This window comes from Rousettus aegyptiacus, unplaced genomic scaffold, assembly GCF_014176215.1.
Source record: "Rousettus aegyptiacus isolate mRouAeg1 unplaced genomic scaffold, mRouAeg1.p scaffold_m13_p_11, whole genome shotgun sequence".
NCBI classification, from domain to species: Eukaryota; Metazoa; Chordata; class Mammalia; order Chiroptera; family Pteropodidae; genus Rousettus; species Rousettus aegyptiacus.
In genome coordinates, this window is record NW_023416286.1 from 43,338,622 (window position 1) to 43,358,572 (window position 19,951).

A 19,951-nucleotide genomic window follows, 5' to 3' on the forward strand; every position below is an offset into this window, starting at 1 on the left:
GAAAAGATAAGAAAGCTGCTGGTCAGAATTTTACAATATAGAATTACAGCAGGAATTGTTGGCGGGAGAATAGGAGTCATGATTATTCATGGACAGAAGAGGGTTAAGAAGAAGAGATTGCAGGTAGATAACAAGGAAATGGGATATCTGCTACATACTGTTATGCTAATGGCCATATATGAATGATCATGATGTCTAGTCAGTAAGGATAAAACCTAAAACTTTATTTATAAATCATTCACGAATGTACCTTTATATATTCCCATTTAGGGACATTGCTTTTATCAAGGACATGCGGCAGAGGTCCCAAAATCAGCTGTGACACTTAGTATCTGTTCTGGACTGAGGTAATGGCACATTCCATAGATATGCATGATTGAAAATCTTCTGTAAACCTTTAATTTTTAGAAATTCCTGAATTATAGAGTGAAAGCCAAGAAAATATAGGCATCGATTGTGTTTCTCCTCACATACTTTATTTTCCTCAGCCTCCTCTTATTTTTCTTATTCTTGCTGTCTCTATCCTAGGCTTGCACTCATAAGATTTATGTAGAAAGAGACCAGTAGTATGAAGAATATCTACTAGCCACACTATTTATTGGCCACACTAGAACCACAGTGACTCTCAAATGCTGTAATAGAAAGTATGATATTAGGTTGAAAGTTAATTTAAGATGGGATGATTCTTAGATTAAATTTGACCATAAAGACTACTCTTAAATTTCTATAAAATGTTTTTATTTAATGTTGATTTATATTTCTCAGTGGGAAATCTATATTAATTGCCCTGTTTTCTATTTATGTCTTTAAATATTCAGGGGATTATTGCAGTTGGATAAAGTCAGTTATGGAATTGAACCACTGGAATCTGCAGCTACATATGAGCATATGCTTTATCAAATAAAGAATAATAAAATTGATTTTCTCCCCATAGAAGAAAATTATCCTATGACCCAGTTGGTAGATCAGTCCTACAGGATTCTTGTGAAGCAAGAAGTAAGTAACCAATTTTCTCAGATCTTCATTTTTGCTTAATTTGATACACGTATTCATATTGAAATGTGTTAGACTTAGTACACTAATTTAAACTGATATTGATTATATTAAAACCTCTTTTAAGATAATTATTTAAATGTTATATGAACATATGCTTTTATGTTAGTTCATATAATATTTAGAAAATATAGATGTAAACACACATACTTCAAACATGAAAATTCTCTCATTTTTCTAATTGCAAATATTTTTATGTATATATATGGTTCTATTGTTACTGAATTTGCTTCTTACTAATATAATGATACCAAAATTTGCTGATTATTATTTAATCAGTATTTTTCTTACTAATACATATTTTTCTTTGTATAAATGTATTATTTTGACAGAACATGTAAAAGTCGAAAAGGCAAGCATCCCAAATATCATTGTCTGGAGATAATGCCCTTTAAATTTTGGAATACGTGGTCCAATTATTTTAACAATTTATTTATAAATATAATTTATAACTTTATAGATTTTTTAACTAAAAAATGATTTAACTATATATGTTTCTTTGCAATTTCCTTTTTGCTTTCAAGAGGATAATTCATATTTATATTTATTATATTACACTTATTACTTTAAAATGAATAACATTGTTTAACATTGATTAAAATATTAAATATATGCATAGATAAGGAAAATAAGAATATGCCATAATGCATTTTTAGAAGTAAATGCTGTGACAAAATCCACCATAACCATTTTGATGTATACTCTTTAGCACTTTTCCATATATTCAGCATAAATTTAAATTGCATGTATTTTGTAGAATTATGTCATATTGACATATGTGTAATTTTACTTTAATCAAGAAATGAATTTTACGAATGTGCCAAATTTTGAGGCAATCACACTTTGCTTTATAAGTACTTGCTTCTAAGGGTAGACATATTTTCAAATGTTTTTTTGCTTTTTCCTTAAGAATATTTGTACAATTTTACTCTTTTGTCATCAGTGGTTAAGTAGATAAATCTCTGTCAACATATTCTCATCAAAATTGAACAACGTGTGAAAGAGAAGCAAAACAAAATAGTACTGAATGAAACTGGAATTTAACTTATGATGAATTTCATCTAACTGTTGCTCTAATTTGCTTTTAATTATTTTGGCAAAGATACTTGTCCAAGTACAAATTAATAAAACTGCCGTTTTAGAAAACCTTTAAAATGATAAAATATAATCATATATAGAGACAAAAATTTCATTTCTAATGAAACTAAGATGTGACCTCAACTTTTAATGCCAGCTCTGGAAAACAGCAGCATGTAGCAATACAATATGAGACATGGGACACAATTGAAGACAATTTTCGCAAATGAAATAGAGCACTACTTCATAAAGTAAATTGACAAATTTCAAAGAATTTCGTGACTACTCTTCTGTATCATTGGGAAAAACAGAAGGGATAAGCCTGCTTTGGGAAAGACAAATAACACTGCATTTGCAGCCATTCGCCTCCAGTGAATCAATCAGCCGTAAGAAGGAGATTGAATGAGAGAGACATAACATACAGTCTCAGCACCTCGGTTTGCAATCCAAGTCTGTCAGTATAACCAAAAGAACTTTGACAACTAATATGACCTTTTTGTGTTTAACTTTTCTCATCTGTAAAAAAGCCAATAATAAAAGTAATACCCAATTATTATATTATTTCAGATCAAAAAAGTTTATACATGGAAATTACTTAGCACAGTGTGTGGAGAAATATAAGTGATCAATAAAGATTGCTACTAGTACTATTAATATTTGCTCACCAGATTTTCTAATGTAGTGGAGTCAGGTAACAGGAAGTAATTACGGAAAGTTTGGATACAAAACAAAATTCAATAATGAAATAAAATGGAGACTAAAATGTCAGAACCTAAGGAAAACCAAGGCTATCACTGCAGGAATGGAGATAAGTGGCTATTGGTATGTGTTAGTGAATTTTGCACTTTCGTAGAGGAACTTGACAATTGCTTTGCATCCCGAATATGATAGGCTCAAATCTATAGGTTTAGTCAAACATGTTTTCACATGCACTAGTGTTTTAACTAGCCCAGATTAAACAAAGTGAGCATCTTCAATATGACAGATTTTAGAAAGGAACAGAAAAAGATAATATAAACATATTTTTGGCACAGGTTTACATTTATGAAAGTAAATTTATAAATAGAGTGAACACATTCATCATAACCAGAGTTGAATAGTAGCCTAGAAACCAGACACAAAATGAGAAAAGACTTATCTCTTAAAAGCATATTGGACACATGCATTTACCTCAACCTTTCTTTAAACTTCACTAAAGTGACAAGGAATTTTTAAAATGGCATAAACGTACAAATACAAACTGAACAGAAGAGGTGTTATAACAATGAAAGCTGAATAGCATATAGATAGATAACTGACTTAGCCCCTAAAATGCTGATTCCTAAACTGGCAATTGGGATGAACTATAGGAAACTGCAGTAGTACTTAGATGTTTCTGGAATTGCATGTCCAAATACCTTAGGAAGTGATTTGAACGGTGGACTTACAAAGAGAATTGGTTGAACATCACTTATTCAGGTATTTAGAAATCCTGATTTCCTCTCCTATTCAATTAACTTTGTTGTAAACTGACAGATAATTGAGGCCATTTCCTTTGGGAGTCTGTGATAGAAGACAGCAGGCACCCATGTTCTATTGTATGTCACAATAGAGGAAGAATACCATACTGAAAATAGTGGGACTAAAATATACTTAGCGCACTGGATTTGGGGAATCAGGCTTACACATTCTAAGAAGTATATGGATGCCTCTCCAGGAGGGAATCAGATCAGCCAGAAGAATCAAAATTAATCATATGGCAGCAGGGTTTTTTGACCGACAAGCCAGACGAATTACCCTTCACGAAGGCAAAAGCCCCTAAACGTCACATGTGGTCATAGGTGTTGGAATAAGCTGTTAAATGCTCAATTCCTAATATGAAGGGGCAGTAGACATATGATGAAACAATATAATGTGGAAGACAGAGACATGAAAACTTCAAAGTTTTAAAGATTGAGACACCAAAAACTATAGAGGGTGAAAAAAATGACCATGTCCTTGGAGAGGTGAGAGAAAATATCATCAACAAAATAAGAAGAGATTCATATTTAAAAAATAACATTCAGCAGATAACAGTTCTTGGAAATCAAAAGTGTAATAATAAAAATGTAAAAAATGAATAAAAAATTCACAAGATGCAAATTGCAGAAATCACATAAAAGGGAAAGTACAAAGACAAATGACAGAGAAATTTTATAGATGAGATTTTAATATATAAACATAGGTGATACAATAAGAGTTCCAGTATGAATAAAGAGAAAATTGAGTTGAATAAATCACAAAAAAAGATCCAGGAAACATTTTCAGAATTATTTAAGTTGAGTTTCTTAACTGATAGAAAAAAAATCTTGTTTCTTATACATGTATAACGGTACAGAATGGCATGAAATTTCTCAGCAGCCATACTGGACATTGAAAGTCATTAACACAGTTACTTAAAATGAAGAAAGTAATTTCCAATCTATAATTCTCTACTCAGCCAGAACTATATCATTGATTTTTTAAATTGAAACCATTCTTTCCTCCCTAATTTGAAATGTCCTTCCTAATGTACAAAACAAACAAACCACAGTTAAACAGATAAAAAGAATAGTTGCCAAATATAGTGAACTTTCAACCAACTGAAAAGATACAACAACTGGGTAAGCAGCTGTCTTCAAACTGTATTTTTCATGAGAATCACTGTTAGGTCAAATACCACTAGATTCTGAAGTGAACAATGTCCAGCTCTCAGTGGCTTATCATAGCTTTATGTCTTGCTCATGCAAAAACTAAAGCGGATGAACTTCTCCTGCTTGATTCATTTCCTGGCTTTGACTCAGGGACCCTAAGAATCCCCTGCTAGATTATTTGAATCTAGTCATGAGTAAAGGGAAAAGAGCATGTATGTCCCCATATTGATACATATTGCCTTTCTTTGACGTCTCTTGGAGAAGGAGTGAACATCATTCCGGGATAATCAGACATTTCTTATACTATAAGCAAAGAATAGTATAAGTCACTAATCTCTACCCTTTGTTCAAGAAAGTTTTGACTCAAAAGAACTGCATGTTTTCCAAAATAAAAAGAATAATAAAAAAATACATCTGGAGTATATGAATGAATATAAATATAAATTAGTATAGGAAAATACAAAATCCAAAGAGAATGAGAAACAATGTCGATATTTTTTTATTCATTTACTGGCTCATAAGTGCCACATATTACACTAAGAGCTTTGCATATAGCCTGTCTTTCCTTTCTTTCAACAATTCTTGAGTTAATTCCCCTTTTCTGCTTTTGAGATCAGGGAACAGAGATTTAGAGAGTTTAAATTATCACTCTAGGACACCCTCTTGTAAGTTGCAGCATTAAAATTCAAAACCAGAGATATGTTCTTCAGTACTCTATTAATCTTCCTCTATATAGTCTATTAAAAGAACACAAGAAGTACTTAGTAAATAAATGTGAGAAAAATAAAGCTTTTTTAAAATCAAAAAAACATTGATAATAGAACTAGTGAATAACAGACTATTACTGGCTAAAACCCAATTTGTAATATTAAATTTAGGTTAAAAGAAATAGAGAAAGCAGCAGTATAAAAAAGATGTTAGATAAAACCTATAAATGTATGATCGTTGATTTTTTATGTGTCACCAACTTTATGTGTTAACATTGCTGAGCCACTGTGCCCAGATAGGTCTAATTTCCTGGGTGTTACTGTAAGGGTGTTTTTGAATAAGAGTAAAATATAAATTAGTGGCCTTTGACTAAAGCGGACTGCCCTCCAAAATGTAGAGGGACCTCATCTATGAATTGAAGCCTTGAATAGGACAAAAGAAGTGACCCTGCCCTGAGTAAGACAGAATTCTCCAGCTGACAGTGTTGGGACTGGTACTGCAGCATCATCTTGCCCTGGTCTCCAGTATGAAGTCTCACCCTAGAAATTGTGAAGTTGCCAACCTCCATAATCATGTAAGTGAATTCCTTACAATAAATCTAACAATAATAAATGATAATAAATGTATATACACGCACCTTATCTGTTTTGTTTCTCTGGGAACTCTGCCTAATTGAGTATGAAAGACAGATTATGGAAATTCAAGGTAGTCGAAATTGTCACTCATGAATAAAAAAGCACCCAAAATATTCTAAGTTATGGATTGGAAAAATCAACATATAAATGACCGTATTATCTAAAGCATTATACAGATAAAATGCAATCCCCATCAAAATCCCATTGGCATTTTTTAAAGAAATAGAACAAAAAATTATCTGATTGGTATGGAAGCACAAAAGATCCGAATTGCCAAAGCCATCCTGAGAAAAAAGAACAAGGCTGGAGACATCACTCTGCCTGGCTTCAAATGATACTACAAAGCAACAGTAATCAAAATGGCATGGTATTGGCAGTAAAACAGACACATAACCAATGGAACAGAATCTAGAGTCCAGAAGTAAACCAATATTTATATGGGCAAATAATTTTCGACAAAAAAGCCAAAAACATACAATGGAGAAAGGAAAGCCTCTTCAACAAATGGTGCTGGGAAAACTAGAAAGTCACTGCAAAAGAATAAAACTAGACTATTGTCTACCAACACACACCAAAATTAATTCAAAATGGATTAAGGACCTGAATTTAAGATCTGAAACAATGAAATACATGGAAGAAAACATAGGAACTAAATTCAAGGACCTTGGACTTAAAGAGAATTTTATGAATTTGACCTAAAAAGCAAGGGAAGTAAAAGCTAAAATAAATGAATGGGACAACATCAAACTAAAAAGCTCTGCTCAGCAAAAGAAATTGTCAACAAGGTAAAGAGACAACCATATGAATGAGAAAATATATTTTCAAGCAACACCTCTGATAAGGGCCTAATATCCAAAATATACGAAGAATTTATACAACTCAATAACAACTAAAAACAAATGATCCAATCAAAAAATAGGCAGAGGACTTGAACAGACACTTCTCCCTTGAGGTCATACAAATGGCCAACAAATATATGAAAAAATGCTCAACATCACTAGCTATTAGGGAAATGCAAATTAAAATCACAATGAGATACCATCTCACGCCTGTTAGAATAGCTATAATTAACAGGATAAGTAATAACAAATGCTGGAGAGAATGTGGAGAAATACGGACCCTCATCCACTGCTGGTGGGACTGCAAATTGGTACAGCCACTATGGAAAACAGTATGAAGGTTCCTCAATAAACTAAGAACTGATCTACCATATAATCCAGCAAGCCCTCTACTGGGTATTTACCCCAAGGACTTGAAAACCCATATCTGAAAATATATTCATACATCTATGTTCATAGCAGCATTATTAACAGTGACCAGGATATGGAAGCAACTGAAATGTCCTACGATAGAGGATTGGCTAATGAAACAGTGGTACATATATACAATGGAATATTACACAGCTATAAGAAGAGATGAAATACTGCCATTTGCAGCAACATAGATACAACTCGAGATAATCATGCTAAGCGAAATAAGCCAGACAGAAAAAGTTGAAAATCACATGGTATCACTTATATGTGGGATATAAACCTAAAAGCAACAAATGAACAGGATGAGCAGAGACTTATGGGCATAAACAATGGATCAGTGGTTACCAGAGAGTAGGTGTCGGGAGAGGAGAGGGGGGGAGGTAGACGGCAAAAACGGGGTCAAACATAGCGGGAGAGGGGAAGGATGAAGTGAATAAAGGGGATCAAATATATGATAGCTGAAGGAAACTGCACTTTGGGTGGTAAACACACAATAGAATATACAGATGTTAAATTATAATATACACCTGAAAATTATATAATTGTATTAACCAATGTTATCCCAGTAAACATAATAAAAAATATTTCAAGTTATTAGGAATAAAATTTTTTGTAAATGAGGCCTAAATTGAAAATTTTCCCAAGAAACCCTGACGAAAACTGGCAACACTAAGGTATAATGTGGTTAATATGTTGGACTTCATAAATAAAAATTGAATATATTGGACTTTATAGATAAATAAGCATCCTGGCCTCAAGGAACATCATCCACAAAGGTAGAAGAACTCAAACTGACTTTAGCCTTTGCCAAAATGAAGTGCTTACAAGACAGTCAAGAATGTCTATCTAGGCGATACATAAAGTATGGCTTTCCTAGGGGATATACCATATCCTAACAATTTTTACCAAGTCAATTTGCTATTATAGAAGCATTTCTACTCACAAATATTCTGAGTTTATAGCATCTATAATACACTGAAGTTATATTACTTAATCCAGTACCACAAAGTAGGGATTGAATCAAACAATTTAACAGATTTATGTAGAAAACCACAGGATAATGTCAGTAGTTCCAGAAATATCACTGAGCCAAATTCAGTACCCATTCATGATAAAAAAAAAAAACGACAAAACAAACAAACAAACTAACAAAAACAACCAAAAACAAAAAAAACCCCTAGGAATAGAAAACTTCCTAATGAAAAAAGAACACCTACAGCTAACCTAATGAATGGTAATGACTGAATATTTTGCCCCTATTATGGACTGCATGCGTACTTGTGTCCTCTCAAAATTCATATGTTGAAACTCTCTTAATAAGATGTAATTAGGAGGTTAGGACTTTGGAATGTAATACAGTTAGATTAAGGCATGAAGATGTGGCTCTTGTGATGGGATTAATGCTCTTATTAAAAAAAAAATGAAGAGACACAGGATCTCTCTGCTCTGTCATGTGAGCATACAAAGAGAAGATGACCATCTTTCAACTGAGAAGAGTTCTCTCACCAGACACATTTGTAGTTTCTTGATCTTGAACTTCCCAGCCTCCAGAACTGTGAGAAATAGATAGGAGTTTGAGCCGCCTAGTCTATGGTATATCTGTTATGGACTGAAATGACTAAAACAGTCCTTATGTTTAAGAATAATACAAGGCTCCCTGCCCTCACTAGAGTCAACATTTTACTAAATATTTTAGGTAGTGCAATAGGAGTAAGAATAGTAATAAAGGGCACACATTTTTAAAAGTAAAATTAGCCCTATGGTTTTAGTCACTTAACTCCGTAATAGAAAATTTCCACCAAAGCTATCAGGACTAAGAAGAGACAGTGTAAAAAAAGAAATTCACAAAGTTAAGATGTTCATCTTTCTAAATTGACATGGATTCAATGTTCCAGAAATTCCAGAAAACATTTTGTAGCATTGGTTCTCAAATTCATAAGAAGATTTAAATATCTTAGAATATTCAAATAGCTTTAAAAAGATCAAGATGGAGGACTTAAAGTGTTTTTCTCTTTAAAGACCAGATAGTAAATATTTTAGGCTTGTGGGCATATGGTCTGTTACAGCTACTTCACTCAGCCTTCATAGCATAAAGGTGGCATAGACAATATATAAATAAATATGTAAATAAATGGGTGTGGCTATGTTCCAATAAAATATTTTTTACAAAACAGGCAGCCATATTGTGGGCTATAGTTTGTTGACCCCTGCTATAACCCCTACAATTCGTATAACTGTATACCACTTTGGAAATACATATTTTGCTATTAATATAAATATAGACATACAGAACAGTGCAACAGAATAGATCAGAAGTAGACCCACATGTTATTGGCTACAGAGTTTGGAAGGTTAAAGAATGATCTCTTCAATAAATGATGCTAAGTAACTGGGTATCGATATGGAGTAAAATGAGTCTCAGCCCTTATTCAAAAAAGTAAGCTAGAGCCTAGACTTCAGTGCCAAAGCTAAACATAAACTTTCTAATAGGAAACTTAGGAGAATTGAAATTCATGATCCATAGCATGTGAATAACAGAACTGCACATTAAAATCTCAATGAGTCTATGGCCATGCTACCCTGAACGTGCTCGATCTTGTCTGATTTCAGAAGCTAAGCAGGGTCGGGCCTGGTTAGTACTTGGATGGGAGACCTTCACCTAGGAAGACTAGGTGCTATAGGTGTAAAAAATAAAAAATAAAAATAAAAATATAAGGGATTGTAAATTGACAAGGTCTTTGCAATCTGTGAGGTCAACCAAAAGTTGCCTTGCCTAAAAATAAAAAAATAGTATAAATAAATAATAAAAATTTTAGTGTGATATCAATACAGGCTAACAAGAATGGGTACAATGAAAAAGACTGACAATACCAAATATACCCAAGAATGTGGAGCAATGGGCACTCATTAAATCTTGGTGAAAATGCAGAATAATCAAACTACTTCAAAAAATAGCCTGGTACTTTTGTACTACTTTACACATGCACACTTACCATATGCTGATGTATTCTTTTCCTAAGTATTTACCAGGAACAATGAAAGACTATAACTACACAAAGACCTGTATATATTTATAGCAGCTTTTATTATAATTTAAAATGTCTACATAAGCCAAATGATCAACAGGTAAATGTATAAACAATTTTGATGTATTTCTACAATAGTACACTACTTAGCAATAAAAACTAGTGAATTACTAATAATTACAATAACAGATGAATGCCAAGTGAAAGAAGCCAAGTAGAAATGTCATCTGATTCCAGTTGTATGAAATTCTAGAATCAAATATTATAACCTATGTTGAAAAAAAGCAGCTCATTGGTTGCCTTGATCCATGTGGACTATTGACTTAGAAGAGGGTGTTTGAAATATTCTTTGTCTTACTTATTGAAATGGTTCCATGGGTTTACCGTAAATACCAGTTCATATAACCATATGCTCAAAGTGGATGCACTTAATTGAATATAAGCCACAGTGAAGTTAGTATAAATAATTAAAGGTATAAAAATAATGAGAAAATAGAGGCAATGTTTGGGACAAAGTTGATAGGAGTTTAGATTGAAGATTGGGGGAGGATCTTAGAGAAAAGTTTTGAGAGGAATTATGAATTCTCTCTCAATTAAGTCACTTTTTTCGAGGATTCTAATTATCAAGAATATAAAGTACAAGCTTTTGATTTGATCCTAAAATATTTTCATATTATCTATATATCTTTATGAATCTATGTGTCTCTCTGTATGTCTGTGTCTGTCTGTCTCTGTGTCTGTCTATCATCTATCTGTCATCTACCTATCACTACTATCTATCTATCTATCTATCTATCTATCTATCTATCTATCTATCATCTATTATCTATCCATATCTATTAATTTGTGTATCTATACTTTCTCCTTATATACATATGTAATGTATATGATAATTACAAACAATATCAAAAAATTTTTAAATGTATTTAATTCACGTCCTCTATTTCACAGGAAAATTCAGATGTGCAACTGAAAAGAACTCTGAAAATACAAATTATTATGGATAAAGCCTTGGTATGCATTATTGATATATTTCATGGTATCTTTGTTTTGTATTTAAATTCAAAGGAAATAAGAAAACTAAATTTTCTTTTTTGTAATATAGATATATTTTATTCTTTTCAAAATATGTATCTCCATATAGCAGGACATAAGGAAATGTCAATTGCCTCTATACTGAAATAGGGGGACCAGAGTTTATGGTATTGATTTCTAAATCAGTATGGAATTCTAGAAACAATGTATAACTTTATATACAGGGAAGGCTTCTACTACACTATAATCTATAGGATTATAACTAGTTGCAGATATTTCTGAATCCACCCCAGATTTGGGTGAAATTCTCTTCCTTAAGTTGATTTCCATTTTAAAACAAGCTATTTTATTTATTATTCAATTGGTGATCCTTGTTATTAAATATTATCTTTTATAAAAATATTTTATGCTTTGTAATCATATGGGTTCCCTAGTGAGCATCCTATATTTTAATAATGGGAAGAATTATTCATAAGAATATTCATTTAGATATGGAAATATTTAGCAAAGCTACCTGGGCAGCTTTTCCTGGTATATATTTTCATGCTTCGATTCATATTTCGATGTCCTTTTAAGAAGGTAGGGTTTTTAAAAAAGAATTTTAATCTGTATATACTGGGTTGTTTTACAGTCTTTGTTATTAACCTGGTGTTTGGGCTATTGATAATTTGTGATTATCAACATATGAAAATTCATTTCAATAATTATATTTTAATTTCTTTTTCTTGCTTTTCATATGTTTAGCCTTGCAAAGGATCACTTTCATTTATACCACACATGCTGTATTTTGTAAACAGACAACATGGTTTTTTGGAATAAGTTACATATAGAGAAATTGCAAAGTGCAAGCCGTCTTTAAAGAGCTAGTAGGATAGCATCTCTCTCTTTTTTTGTGTGTGTGTCAGAGAACTCTATCCATTTCATTTTATTTTCTGCCAGTAGTCTTATGCAAACTTGTTGGAGATTATTAAAGATCCTAGCTGCCACTTTTTATGCTTTCTGCAAATATTTTGAAATAGGTGTACACATACACAATTTGAAATGTTTGAGAAAATCTTATGACTTTTGTTCTTTTAACTGAGAAAATATTCTTGAAATTGTTCACTACTGTTAACTAAAGACTTAGTATTTAGTTAGAGATTTGAGTACTTGTTCTCACCCTTAGCATTATGTAATCTTGGAACCTTAACTTTTTACCCTTAGTTTTCATATGTGTAAAGAGAAAGGTAATCACAACCATATCACTTTAATACTATTGATTAATACATAAAGGCCCTAGGTTTATTTTATGTCTACAAATTATTAAGCATTTGGTAAATTTAATTCTGCTTGTGTCCTTTCAGTTGAGCACTACATTATTGTAACATTTTATGTGCATTTAAAATATGGTAGTTTAGTGATTTTCACTAGTGATTAAGAAACCAACTTTGTCTTTTAGTATGATTATATGGGCTCAGAAGTGGCAGTTGCAGCTGAGAAAGTTGTCTATATCTTCGGTCTTATCAACACTGTAAGTACTTATTTTTATATTTAAATAAGAAACACTTTATTAACGCCATAACATTATTTATATAAATAGCATTTACATTGTTATAAAATGTATAGTCCTGCCAAGCAGTTTCACCCACCAATGGATTTATATACAATTAACAGTAAATTGAATATATTAGCATTATGTAAGAAATGTAATGCTACGTTTATGATTACCTAAACTGTATATTGTGTATCTTCTATTTTCAGATGTTTTCCCAGCTTAAATTGACTGTTAAGTTAACATCTTTGGAGCTCTGGTCAGATCAAAATAAAATTCCATCTGATGGGGATGCTAATGAAGTACTACAAAAATTTGTGTCATGGAAAGAAAAAATTTTAATTCAAAGGTCCCATGATATGGCATTCTTATTAATGTAAGTATCTTATTGATATAGGGTATAACAAATCATTTGATGTTAACTATCAAAATTATATGCAAAATTTATTATGTATAATAAGACACCTGAAAAAAAAAGAGTGCAAAATATAAAAGTCAGATAACAAGGTAAGACACAATATCATGGTAGGCCATTATTCTGAGTGGACTGTTTACCTATGGAAGTGTAATGAACTGGAAAATATAGAAAGCCTTAGGATAAACATGAGGCGTCTGTGTTTTTAAAAGTTTTCTCAGAGGGAAATAATTGAAACCATCATTTTAATATTAAATAAAATATAAGTAAGTTAATGGAATGTAATAACATATGAAGCTGGTTAGAACAAAACATTAAAATGGTAATGTGACTACCTTTTGGTATTTTTATATAACCTAAGGTGTAGCTATTTAATTACATGCACCATATCTTTCAAGAGTCTTTATATAGATTTTTGTTTTAATAATTTGATTATTTTAGATGGAGAAACCCAAAAACACAATTCCGAAGTGTTTAAGCATTATGGAATACATTTATAAATCTCTTGGTATCTCCTATGGAATCTAAGGTCAAGTTTGGGGAACAACACTAAGAACTTAAACGAGTGAGGATGCTCGTATATCCTCTTTGTGTCTTTTTCTTGGTGAATCTACTGCATATTCTGTCTCTTTCTCTGCTTGCCCTCCAATCCAATGCTCTTACACAATTTAAGGGTTCACTATGTGCACATCATGACAGTAAGCTATCCTGACTTTAACATCTTAGAATTATTTAGGTCCAGTGGTGACAGCGGCATTGATTAATTTTTTGAATCTAAATACAAAAGTAGTGAAAGTGTTGGGCAAGATATGTATTATTCACATTTTAAAGACAACTAAGCTTTAATGAAGAATTTAATTCTTAAATGCTCAATAAGTCATTAATGATTTGAAATGCATTTATCAACAAAAAATGTATTATTTAGTTATAGGAACTCTCCTAATTATGTGGGAGCAACATATCATGGAATGGCATGTGATCCAAAGCTTGCTGCAGGGATTGCTCTGGTATGCATTTTATTCCCATCTTTCAGTACTTATACATTTCAAAAATTAATATATACTTTGAGAAACAAAAGTATATATAGTGTATCTACCATGCTATTTTGACAGAATTTTAGAAAATGCTTTTTTTATGGATTTTGAAACTAAAATATCACAGGTTTTAAAAGATTTTTATAATGGTAAAATACATATCACATAAAATATACTCTCTTAATTATTTTTACGTGTACAGTTTAGTTGTGTTAAGTTTCTTTACATTGGAATGAAACATATCTCCAGAGCTTTTCATCTTGCATAACTGAATTTTTATAGCCTTTGAGCATTTTCCAAATCCTCTAGCCCCTGGCAAGCCACCATCATTTCACTTTCTGCTACAGTGAGTATGACATTTTTAGATGCAATATTTGTCTTTCTCTGTCTGGCTTGTTTCATTTAGCATAGTACCATCCAGGTACATTCATGTAATTTTCATTATTTTTATGGGTGAATGATATTCCAGTATGTATTACATATGTATTTTTTTATTCATCTGTCAGTGGACACTTAGGTTGTTTTCATATCTTGGCTATTGTGAATAATGTTGCAATGAATATGGAAATGCGGACATCTCCTTGAGATACCAATGTCGATTTTTTTGAAATTAAATTTATTGGGGTGACATTGGTTAATAAAATTATATAGGTTTGAAGTATACAATTTGATAATACATGATCTGTGTATTGTGTTGTGTGTTGACAACCCAAAGTCAAATCTCCCTATGTCACTGTATATCTGATACCCTTTACACTTATCTACCCTCCGCACTACTCCCTTGTCCTCTGGTAATCACTAAACTGTTTCTGTGTCTGAGTTTTTCTGTTTTGCTTATTTGTTGCATTCAACTTTATATCCTACATGAAAATGAAATCAGATGTTTCTCTACTTTTCCTATCTGATTTATTTTGCTTAGCATGATAATCTCAAAATCCATTTTTGTTGTTGTCAATGGCAGTATTTGATCTTTTCTTATGGCTGAGTAATATTCCATTGTATAAATGTACCATATCATCTTTATCCAGTCATCTACTGAAAGACACTTTAGTTGTTTCCATGTCTCGGCCACCATCAATAATGTCGAAATGAACGTCAGGGTGCATATATCTTTATGAATACATGTATTCAAAATTTTGGGGTAGATACCCAGAGAGGGAAATCTGGGTCATATGGTAATTCTATTCTCAATTCTTTTAAGAACGTCCATGCTGTTTTCCACAGTGTCTGTACAATATGCATTCCCATCACCAATGTATGAGGGTTCCTTTTTCCCCACGACCTCTTCATCACTCGTTATTACTTGCCTTGTTGATAAGAGCCATTCTAACAGGTGTGAGATGGTATCTCATTATGGTTTTGATTTGCATTCCCCTAAAAGCTAGTAAAGTCGAGCATCTTTTCATATGTCTGTAGGCTATGCATGTCTTTTTTATCAATAAAAGTTTAATCATTTATGCAGTTGATTACATTAATTATATTTTGAAACTACATTCTATGATTCTTAAATTAATTTATTCATTTTTGGTGACATTGGTTAATGAAATCCAATAAGTTTCAGGTATACAATTTAACAGTAAGGCATATATATATTATATTGTGTGTTCTCCTCCCATAGTTAGATTTCTTTCTGTCACCACATATTTGACCCTGTTTACTACATATACTTCCCCCTCCCCCTCATCCTCTGGTAACCACTAGTCTATTGTCCATGTCCATGAGTCTCTGCTTGTTTGTCCTGTTTGTTTGTTGCATTTAGGTTTATATCTCACATATAGATGATATCATGTGGTTTTTAACTTTTTCATTCTGGCTAATTTTGCTTAGCATGATTATTTCAATGTCTGTCCATGTCTTCTTGAGAGAAATGTCTGTTCAGGTCCTCTGCCTATTTTTTAATTAGATTGTTTTTTTGTTGTTGAGTTGTATGTGTTTTTCGTATATTTTGGATATTAGGCCCCTATAGGAGGTGTTGTTTGCACACATATTTCCCTTTCAGTTGGTCACCTCTTTATTTTGTTGATGGTTTCTTTTGTTGTCCAAAAGCTTTTCAGTTTGATATAGTTCCATTGATTTATTTTTGCTTTTACCATTCTTTTTTTTGAGGTCAAATTCATAAAATCCTGTCTTAAATCTATGGTCTATGAATTTAGTACCTATGTTTTCTTTTATGCGATTTATTGTTTCAGGTCTTATGGTCAGGTCTTTGATCCATTTTTAGTTAATTTTAGTGTATGATGACAAATAACTGTTTAGTTTCATTGTTTTGCATATGGCTTTCCAATTTCCCCAGCACCATTTGTTGAAGAGGCTTTTTTTTCTCCTTTGTATGTTTTTGGTTCCTTTGTTGAAAATTATTTGCCCGAATATGTGTGAGTTTATTTCTGGGCTCTCAATTCTGTCCATTGGTCTGTGTGTCTGTTTTTCTGCAAAAAACAAACTTTTTTGATTATTGTCACTTTGTAGTATAGTTTGAAGTCAGGCAGTGTGATATCTCTGGCCTTGTTCTCTCTCAGGATTGCTTTGATTATTTGGGGGCTTTTGTGATTCCATGCAAATCTGATGATTTTTTGTTCTGTTTCTTTAGAACGTATCATTGTAATTTTGGTGAAAATTATATTAAATCTGCATATTGCTCCAGGTAATATGATCATTTTTACTATGTTGATTCTTCTAATCCATTTACATGCACTATCTTTCCATCTCTATGTGCCTTCCTCAATTTCTTTTAGTAATGCCTGTACTTTTCGGCATATAGATACTTCTCATCCTTTATTAAGTTTATTCCTAATTATTTTATTCTTGCAATTGCAAAAAGAATTTTTTTTCTGAAATTTTATTGTTTATCTTAGAAAAAGGCTTTCAGTTTTTCACCACTAAGTATGATATTCAATGAGGGTTTATTGTATATGGGCTTTATATTGTTGAGGTACTTTTGTCCTATACCTATTTTATTAAGTGGATGCTGTATATTTTCACTTGCTTTTCTGCCTCTATCAATATGATCATATGATTTTTATCTTTTATTTTGTTTATGTAGTGCATCACATTGATCAATTTGCATATGTCGAATCATCCTTGTGCTCCTGCAGTGAACCCCACTTGATAGTGATGTGTAATCTTTGTGATGTATTGTATTCAATTTACTAGTATTTTGTTTAGGTATTTTGCATCTGTATTCATCAGAGATATTGGTCTGTAGTTGACTTTTTTTGTTGTTGTTATCTTTACCAGGTTTTTGTATTAGAGTAATGTTGTCCTCATAAAATGAGTTAGGAAGTAGCACCTCTTCTTCAGAATTTTGAAAGAGTTTGAGAAGTACAAGTATTAAATCACCTTTGAACATTTGGTAGAATTTACTAGTAAAGCCATCCTGTCCTGGACTTTTTACTTTTTGGGCGTTTTTGATGATTATTTCATTTACCTTGCTATTGAGCAGCTTGTTTCAATTTTCCAGTTTTTCATGATTCAGTCTAGGAAGGTTGTATATTTCTAAGAAGTTGCTCATTTCTTCTAGGATATTGAATTTGGTGGCTTGTAATCTTTTATAATATTCTTATACATTCCTTTGTATTTCTGTGGTATCTGTCATAAGTTCTCTTTCATTTCTGATTTTATTTGTGCCTTTTCTCTTTTTTCCTTTGTGAGTCTAGCCAGAGAGCTGTCGATTTTCTTGCTCATTTCAAAGAACAAACTTTTGTTGCATTTATTTTTTCTATTTTTTTGTTTTCAGTTTAATTTATTTCTACTCTAATTTTGATTATTTCTTTCCTTCTGCTGACGTTAGGCTTCATTTGTTCCTCCTTTTCTGTTGTTTTAAGATGAAGCATTGGGTTGTGTATTTGGGCTCGATCTTGTTTTGAGAGATAGGGCTGTAATGACATGAACTTTCATTAATGACCACTTTTGCCGTGTCCCAAAAGTTTTGATATGTTGTACTATCATTATCATTCGTTTCTATGTATCTCTTGGTCTCCCTTTTTATTTCTTCTCTGACTCAGTTATTCTTCAGTAATTTGTTGTTTAATCTCCATGTATTTGTCGTTCTTCCTGATTTCTTTTTGCAGTTGATCTCTAGTTTCAAAGCGTTATGATCAGAGATATTTGTTGAGGCTATCTCTGTGTCCCAGTATGCGGTCGATCCTTGAGAATGTTTTATGTGAACTAGAGAAGAATGTATAAGCAGCTGTTTTGGGATGGAAGATTCTATAATGTCATTTATATCCAGATGGTCTAATGTGTCATTTAAGGATGTTATTTTCTAATTGATTTTATGTTTGGATGATCTATCCATATCCAACAGTGGGATATCTAGGTCCCCTACGATGATAGTGTTTTGGTCTGTTTCTCTCTTTAGTTCTGTTAGTAATTGCTTTATATATTTCGGGGCTCACTGATTGGGAGCATAGATATTAATAAGTGTTATGTCTTCTTGGTGCACGATTCTCTTTATCATTATGAAGTGTCCCTCAGTATCTTTCTTCACCTTTTTTATTTTGAAGTCTATTTCATCCGATATTAACACCACTACTCCCACTTTTCTCTGAATGCCATTTGCTTGAATTATCATTTTCCACCCTTTCACTTTGCATCCGTATTTGTCTTTGGAACTGAGATGTGTCTCCTGGAGGCAGCATATGGTTAGGCTTTGTTTTTTGATCCATCGTGCAACTCTGTGCCTTTATATCCTTGAGTTCAGTCCTTTTACAGTTAGGGTGATTATTGAGGTCTTCTTACAGCCATTTTATCTTTTGCTTTCTGGTAGCTTGGTGTTTCCATTGTTTCCTTATTTTTGTGTGTCTGTTTTATTTATTTAGGTTGGCTTTTGTTGATTTCCCTCTGGTTCTTCTTGTTTTATGCTGCATACTTCAGTTCTGAATCATTGGTGTGTGGGTACCATTACAAATATGTATACAGTTGTCCATTTTCTTCTTCATGTGCCTTATCTCCATTCCCCTTTGTGAATTTGGATCTTTGTATTCTCCTCCTTTCAATCATTGTTGTCTCAATTTATTCCTGTGTATGCTGAATGTTCATTACTATCTTGCTATAGCAATTCTCTTCTTATTGTTTCAGCTTATAATACCCTGTTCTTAGTAAGGGTTGCACTCCTCTGATTCTATTTGCCTGATAGTTGCCTTACTCCTAATTATGTACTTTTTTTTTTTTTGTCATTTTGTTTTAGGAGAGCTGACCCCTTTTAGTTTTTTCTGTAGTGAAGGCCTCATAGTGAAGAAGTCCCTCAATTTTTATATGTCTGAAAAGGTCTTTATTTCTCCTTTACATCTAAAGGAGAGCTTAGCTGGATACATTATTCTAGGCTGGTAGATTTTTTTTCTCTTAATAATTTGAACATTTAATTTCACTCCTTTCTGGCTTGTAAGGTTTGTGCCGAGAATTCCGACGATAATCTAATAGGTTTTCTTTTATAAGTTATCATCTTCTTTTCTCTTTGTTGTTGATTTTTGATAATTTTAATACAATGTGTCTTGGTGAAGGCCTTTTTGGGTTAAGATCATTGGGTGTTGTATTG

At 32.2% G+C, this 19,951-nt stretch overlaps 1 protein-coding gene and 1 pseudogene across 1 annotated transcript in view; both read left to right on the top strand.

The window, feature by feature from the left end:
- The window catches only part of LOC107501320 (A disintegrin and metallopeptidase domain 3), an 80,347-nt gene that overhangs the window by 17,506 nt on the left and 42,890 nt on the right, over positions 1 to 19,951 (top strand). The window contains exons 5-10 of the mRNA XM_036228315.1: positions 271 to 347; positions 819 to 996; positions 11,355 to 11,417; positions 12,877 to 12,948; positions 13,179 to 13,345; positions 14,310 to 14,391. Coding sequence (XP_036084208.1) covers positions 271 to 347; positions 819 to 996; positions 11,355 to 11,417; positions 12,877 to 12,948; positions 13,179 to 13,345; positions 14,310 to 14,391 — 639 coding nt within the window. The remainder of the gene's footprint in view (positions 1 to 270; positions 348 to 818; positions 997 to 11,354; positions 11,418 to 12,876; positions 12,949 to 13,178; positions 13,346 to 14,309; positions 14,392 to 19,951) is intronic.
- Positions 9,940 to 10,061, top strand: LOC118609878 (annotated as a pseudogene).